General features: G+C 43.1%; 1 protein-coding gene across 3 annotated transcripts in view; it reads right to left on the bottom strand.

Moving 5' to 3' along the window:
- p4ha1b (prolyl 4-hydroxylase, alpha polypeptide I b) overlaps positions 1–7,007 on the bottom strand; it is a 15,096-nt gene extending 8,089 nt beyond the window's left edge. For all 3 annotated transcript variants that reach the window (XM_034552304.1, XM_034552302.1, XM_034552303.1), the window contains exons 1-7: positions 6,734–7,007; positions 2,681–2,763; positions 2,493–2,589; positions 2,154–2,305; positions 1,652–1,789; positions 1,231–1,470; positions 1–94 (exon numbers count right to left, since the gene is read on the bottom strand). The exon at positions 1–94 is cut by the window's left edge and continues 121 nt beyond it. In XM_034552304.1, the coding sequence (XP_034408195.1) occupies positions 1–94; positions 1,231–1,470; positions 1,652–1,789; positions 2,154–2,305; positions 2,493–2,589; positions 2,681–2,763; positions 6,734–6,747 (818 nt within the window). In that variant the 5' untranslated portion in view covers positions 6,748–7,007. The remainder of the gene's footprint in view (positions 95–1,230; positions 1,471–1,651; positions 1,790–2,153; positions 2,306–2,492; positions 2,590–2,680; positions 2,764–6,733) is intronic.
- Positions 7,008–7,563: the final 556 nt, after the last annotated feature.

Below are 7,563 nucleotides of genomic sequence, written 5' to 3'. Positions count from 1 at the left end.
TCTTTTTGAGTTATGTCCTCCTCGGCCTTTTTCTGCTTCTCCAACTGGAACTCGAAGTACTTCAGGTTGCCATTGGCGCGCTGATGCTCTGGGTCTGGAAATGGCAAAAATAATAGTGGCGATTACAAATAGTGAGGACTGCAGCAATGTCACCTAATAATATCACACCGTCTGTAATGAATATAACTGAGCTTCCAACATGACATAATGATATGCTATTTCTTCAGTCTGTGCAGCCTTCAGAAATAAGAGCAACGTTTTTCAGGGAAGCATTTGAAAGAAAAAAGTGTCAAAATGAGGTCACGCCCGAGCCTTCATCCGGATATTGTTTCAGACGTAATGGCATGAAATGTATTGCAGCGTTAGTGTTAGCAGTCTTCGTAATGTGGGGACGAATGTGGCTCAGAGGTTAAGCAGGGTTGGCTTTCAATCAGATTGGCGGTTGTCTCAATTAAAAGTAAAAGTACTCATCAAAATAACTACTTGAGTAAGAGTACATAAGTATTTTCTGAAAGATATTTCAACCACAGATGGTCGACCTCAGGTAAAGTTAAAGACGTGAACACACACCTGTATTTATTTACACCAGACATTATCCCCAGTCTGGATCTCTAAATATTCTGTTCGAAACTAATCTGACACAACGTTGTATGAATAAAACCGTTCTGATTTCAGTTATATCCCTGATTATAATAAATAGACGTAGACAGACAGCACAGTTCCTACATACATCAATAATAATGGGTTATATCTCTGAATGACTGTTTTGTTTGAGGCCGAATCTACAAACAACCCAAACAAAGTTCAGTGAGATTTTTATCAGGCCGATCTCTGACTGTAGGTCGTAAAAACATGCAATTGTTTCTCCACAGAACTTCACACGGACTGTGTGGTTTGGAAAGATTCTCTGGCGCACCTCATTTAAATGTGACATTCAGCTCAAATTAAAGTCAATGTCTCATTTGCTGCTTAATTTCTCCAACTTACTTTTCAGACTTAATTTTTTTTGTTTTGTGTTCAGCAAAATCAAGGTAAGATATTTACAAAATCTGGTATCTTGCAAGTCTGTGGCAAAAAAAAAACGATCAGAAAAGAGCATCAATTCCAAATCTATTTGATGTTTATGTGAGTGAATCCAAAGTGAGACTATCGCTTCACATCACCAAAAGATGCCTCCAGGTACACTTTTCAAAATTGGAGTGAAAAAACAAACAGTGTGGAGGGACTCACCCAGTGCAAGCAGCTGCTTGGTGAACTCCAGGGCTCGCTCTATGTCCCCCTGCTGGTAGATGGAGTAGCTGAGGTAGTCGAGCAGTGTGACCCTATCCATCGTTGACTCCTCTCCCCGGTCAAGCTGTTTCAGGGCCTGGGCCATCCACAGCTCTGTGTGGTAGTAATCGACATCAGAGTAGGCGATTTTCCCCAGCTCATAACAGTCCTCCACTGTCATGAGGCTCTTGTGTTTCACTCCTGGTATGCAGAGGAGACAGGGGAAGAAGAGGAACATTGTCAAAGAAGCAAACCGAACCGTCCTCTTTACAATGTAAATAACATAGAAACCCTCGATCCCCACATGGCCCGTTGTTTACTGTGACTTTCATGGCAGATTTGTGCCGCGTGGATGTGGCATGCACAGATGTAAGGCCCTTACCAGGCAGGTCTCCTGTGGAGATGGTGTTGGCATCCAGTCTGTAGGTGTCTTGTAAGCGGAGGAGAGCTTTAGCCGCCCCGGTCTGATCCTCATCTGTGGGGAAGTGCTGTCTCTGGATCGTCAGGTTGGAAATAAATCCTGAGGGAGAGATGGACAGGAGAGCACAGAGTAGGATGATTAAGTACGGGATACATAACAACCAGATAAGTGGACAATAAATACTCTCTTAATGGTCAGTGAGACTGCGTGGAGCGACTTCAATCTTGAGTGAGAGGATTGTACTGTATTAAGCCAGACATGTGGCAAAATAGAGTAATGTTCTCTTCTACCTCAATAACTGACTGAGCGAGGAACTTGTTTCAATTCAGATGCATCAAGTATGAATGAGCAACACGGTATTGCTCTAAACGAGCTAACACATACATGCTTGAATACTTTCCTGGGATTTTCTAAACTTTTGTCACTTAGAATTTGAACCAAACCAGGTCGGCTTCATCTGTACCGTCAGTGGTGTCACTGAGCACCAGGCTCTCCAGGTCCCCCCACTCTGTGTTCAGCCTCTTCATCAGTTTGAAGGCATTGACCGGGTGCCCCAGGAAGCCCTCGGGGTCCAGTATGGCTGTGGCTGACAACAAATCCAACTTATCAGCCCACCTATCACAAGGATGGCAATAATATAATTAGATACATTGCATACAATCCACAAGCAACAATACGTTATTAATCATAAATATTAAGAACTGTGTGTATCTGATTTTGAGTGCATGTATGAGTTTGTTACTGCGTGCGTGCTCGTGTACATAGATGCATATCTGTGCATTAATCCACGTGTCAAACTCACCGTTTGACCTGCTCCAGCTTGTTCTCCTCCGCTTTGATGTAGTCCTTTAGAGAGGTGACCAGGTCTTTTTCTGTGTACAGCAGATCTGTCATCTGGCCTGAGGAATAGACAAATCAGAGATGCATCAACATCAACACTGCAATAATAATTAACAAAGGGCATCACGAATCTTGTCACATCATTTTTACCGATGGAGGTGAAGAAGTCATGGTTGGCTGACAGCGACTGCAGACAGCTCAGCAACAGTAAACATAAACACGGCAGCTCCATCCTGAACAAAGAGTGAGAGAATTAGATGTATAAAGTGGGGAAAAAGGACAAACATTTAAATTCTTTTATATTTACCATTTTGCAACAAACGGTAAAGCAAAAGGATTCATGCAGCCTCCCAACTACAACACAGCCAAATATAAGACTGTGGTTGCTTTGGTTTGGGTTTTGGAGTTGGCACAGCCATAACAAGGACAGGGCTTCTGGCCTGTGAGGCGTGGTGGCACAGCCGAAGGGTTTCTGACACTGACTTCTGAAAAGCTGGGCGAACAGATCTGAGCTGCACGTTTTCTGGAGGTGGTTAAGTTCATTTTTGTATGTGCAATACGCCACCCGATGGTGATATTTATGCGTGAACCTTTTCTTTCGTTTTTTCACCTCTGTTGAAGAGAAGAGCACAGCCAGAGTCTCCAATCGGGTTCTGCGTCTGTCAGACGGTCTGACGGGAATACTACCCACGTACTAGCACCGCAGAACACAGATATGTGGAATATGTTCTATAAGCAGATATCCTGCATTATATTCCATCATGTTGCTATAATTCAACTTGAAATCGGCCGTCAGAATCCAAACTTATACAACACAAGTCTGAAGCTGTGTCAAGACTTCAGTACTCATTCTCTGTTTTGGAGGGATGATAACAAAGTGGGAATACCTGGCGTTTTTCCAATAAGTAAAACCTTTCGGGTGTTTTAATGCATTCTATATCTTATATACAAGACAAGTACAAGAACAAAAAGGAGCAGATTTTTGCTTCTGTAAAGATCTACCTGACGAGAGACAGTATTGTGTTCAGTAAGACTCTCCTCAGGTCACACAAAACAAAGACAAAAGGAACTTGTGCTGTGGGTCATTTAAAGACAAGTTCTCACACTATTCTGAGGCCTTTGATTTGGAGACTTAATTTGAAGTCAGAGCAAGTTTCGAAAGGGTAACACATACGGATATATTTATGTGTTTTAACTGCACTGACGTGAAGCTAAATTGGCTGTAAACATTCAGGGAATACAAAACTGCCAAACATTTGATGGTTGTCAAGTTCTCACACGTCAAGAATTTGCTTACATTATACAGTACATCAAATATCTTTCTGCAATTGTTTGTAAAAAGCAAGAAATTAAACTAAATAAACCAATTAAATATCGAGAAAGTAGCAGGCAGATGAATCTATAATGAAAATAATAATTAGTTGCAGCCCCGCCTTGGTTATATTGTTTCTAGAGCTATAAGAGAGCTGCTAATGTTTAAAAACACTTCATCAACCACTGACGTTGGTGGAAAGAGAAAGAGTCTTCAGAGTTTAGAGTCTAATTTCAACAGTCTTTCTCGACTGTAGCTGAATATGCTATGAAATACAAATGCAAGAGGGGCCAGGTACAATAATAAGAATACCATTTATAAGAATAAATATCCAAAACAAATGCACTTGCACGCACAAGAAAAAACCCTTGTAAACCATCGCGTACACCTTCGGGCTTGCAATGCACACACACAGACCCACACACACACACACATACGCACACACACGCACACACCTAGTGGCAAAGTAAAGGTCATGCGTGAAAAGTGCATCTATGCAGATTTCTAAAGCGTTCTTTCACCGGGAGCCGACAACAGGCTCAGGCAGGTTCTGCCTTTGCCACAAGGACAAGCCTTCAGTGAAAATAAAAGAATGACATCATGTGACATTTCAATTTAGGTCAGCAGCACGCAGCAGAGAGGAAGGAAAATGCATCTGTCAGAGCTCTATGTATTTGGTAAAAGCATAATTAAATGGCATGAAAGTATATTTAAGCAGAAACTCCATGCCTACAAGATACAAATTACCATTATCCCTGACTGCTACGGTGCCACTCAGTCCAAAATACCATAAATATGCCTCTGCCACTTGGATTTCCAGGACAAAACCTCAATAGATTATCATTATTATAATGACAGGGTGTAAAGGAAGATGTTGTTTAAGTGTCAAGGAAGATGTTGTTTAAGTACAATGTCAAGATTAAAACTGTAAGCACGCCACTTACATTTAGGATCTATATGTCATGTCAGACATGACGGCGTTTGGCAGTGAAAGTGTTTGTATGTGTACATGCTCGTACGTGTCATGTAAAGACGCCAACATATTCCTGATGGTCATTCCACGTGTATATTGTCAGACACGTGTGGGGTTGTTTGTTTAAACCTGTTGGAGAAAACTATTTTGCATTAAACTTGCCTGAACGTTTTTTTTTGGTTTTCTGACCTTTAGAGCTATGTGTGAGTTTTGTTCAGACATGTTTGTTTTTATGAAAGAAGGTTTATCACAGTGCTTTAATTTAGATGAAGTATCCACCCTCAGAAAACCCTGATAAATCATGTGTTGTTCACTGATTTACTGTGTTCCTGTCACTTCTACTATTGTCTACTTTGAATGGAATTCCTGTCGACACACTCGAAACCAGGAAGGTTGAACCAGTTAACTCTCAGTTGTGGAATTTAAATGGAGGCTAGAAAAGTAGCAAACGCCAGAGAAATATTGGCAAGGAGGGGATTCAGGGGTTTTTTTGGGGAGGAAAAGTTTAACCCCTTTTTCACAAGGTCAGATAATATTAGTACTCTAGGTCTATATTCATAACCATATGGCTACTTTGGGGCATAAATGGTGAATTTATACTTCTTCTACAATCGATTTCCCTCTGTAGGTTTTCTGTTGGGTTTTTTTAAACATCAAGGTGATAAATATCTCACAAAGCCTGCTCTTTGATTTGAAAGAAATTACACGAAAATACACAGAAGCTATGAAAAATAACCCAAGTGAAATGTGCGACTGAAAAACTCTAGCTTACAGTCGGTAACAATAGGAAGGCCAAAGATTATAAATAAAATGATCAATCGTGTCATGTAAAATAGAACAAAAAGCAATATTAGATTAACTGAAAGTATATGTGTGTGCTAAAATGATCCCATAATGTCACAGAACATTGTGAATGCCCACAAACTAGAGCATCATTCACACATCTCCAGCAACTTCTACAGCCTCGCAGGGCGTCAGCTCCACGCGCTGTGTCGGCCTCACTGCGGTGTTCACAAAGTAAAGACTTCTCCGGTCTCCGTTGTGTTCAATAAGCGTCATTATTAGCAGATGCATTGCATTCGACCCCGACCAGCTCTGCAGAGTTTCGCTGGGAGCGAAGCTGCGGAGTCAGATGACACAGGATGTGGATGAAGAGGACTGCCACGTCTTCGCCCCTCCCCGCCGGGGAAACTCATGCGAGAAACACACTGCCCAATGGAGTCGGGCTGATTTCACCAGCAATAACCACTCAATACCCCCCCCCCGAAAGTCACTGACAGCCCGGGGGGGGGGGTGCATGTGCCGTTTGGGGCAAGGCGGCAGATAGCGCCGTCTGTTGACTCACAAAACCAATTGAGCTCGTTTTTTTTCAAACCAACGAGAACGTAACTTCAAAGATTAAACTTTCCGGTGAACGTGAGGCTTTCATCCCCCCCCCCCCCTCGAGTACCCCGATGCCACGGGCTCGTGTGTGCAACATGGCAGCCTGGTGCCGCACACAGGGACCGGACACGGCCCGGTGCACCGTGGGCTGTTACCTCGGCGCGTGTCACTGGCTGTGAGGCTGCAGTGGAGGAGCAGCATCCCACGATGCGTTGCACCGGAATGTCACAACATAGACGAAGTTTCATTCACTGAGGGAGGGGGGGGGGTAAATCAGACTCGCTGGTCTTTTCTCGCCATTTACGACTTTCTCGGACTGAATTGAGCTCATTGTACTCCGCAGTAATCACAAAAAGTCGGATATTATTCTTCGCCGCTGCCGCGAACTATCGTGAAAATCAAAGTTTTCATCCCGGTTAGCTAGTTTCCAGCTAACCTGGCTTGGCTAACGAGAGCCTAACTATTAAATAGTAGCTAATCCGTCACAACAATGTTTTTTTTAAATACCATATCTGACTCAGGAGTCCATATTTACCTGAACGAGAGCATCCTGCGGCAGAAGTGTGTCCCCCTTGCGGCTCGGTCCTCTGACTCTGGATCAGTTGAGGTGAACGCTGAGGGTACTCGGACCTCGGACCTTCTGCGCACCGTCGGCCTTCTGGGGGTGAGAAGGGCTGGATTCCTGAAAGCCTGAATGCTACGTGCAGAACCTCACATGCATAAAGTCCCCCCGCACCGAGAGGCTGTTGGGGGCTGGCGTTGAACTGAGGGGAGGTGTCTCGTTGTCTCACACAGCCATGGATGAGTAGGCTGTTCGAGGTTTTTAAGAGTCAAAAAAAAGTGTGTGCGTGACCAGCTAACGTCACATTTCTGCCACGTGTTGAAATTTGGCTTTTTTGATTTTTTTTTTAAAACTCTGATTATGTCCCCTAATTAAAAATCCCTTCTTTCTTTTTTCTTGTTTTACCATACAGTATATTCATTGACATACAGCTTTGACAAGGCACGTGTTGTGTGCCTTATATATTCAATAGCCCCATTCAAGCTAATGTTCTTTCTTGAAACTGCTTAACTTGGCCAAACAAACTTATGTTCCCCCATTTTCACCTGCCTTTCCTCTTCCTCTTCCTCTTCCTCCCACATTCCAGAAAATTCCTTCCTCCCAACCAAAAAGTGTGACTGGAGGGAGGGAATTCCTGCTAAATGCTACTGAGTTCAACAGGGTGGAGCCAAGCCTGTGTGTGTGTAGGGGTGTGTGTGTGTGTGTGTGAAAGAGAGAGACTGAGAAAGGCTGACTGTTAAGTTGACTGAAATACAACACATCTCAATGGCATGCCCTGTGTAAACTATAGAGAATGTATATGT

The sequence above is a fragment of the Cyclopterus lumpus genome, chromosome 15 (genome assembly GCF_009769545.1).
Source record: "Cyclopterus lumpus isolate fCycLum1 chromosome 15, fCycLum1.pri, whole genome shotgun sequence".
Lineage (NCBI taxonomy): Eukaryota > Metazoa > Chordata > Actinopteri > Perciformes > Cyclopteridae > Cyclopterus > Cyclopterus lumpus.
Note: the sequence above shows the minus strand (reverse complement) of the source record. Positions and strands in the feature narration are given on the sequence as shown.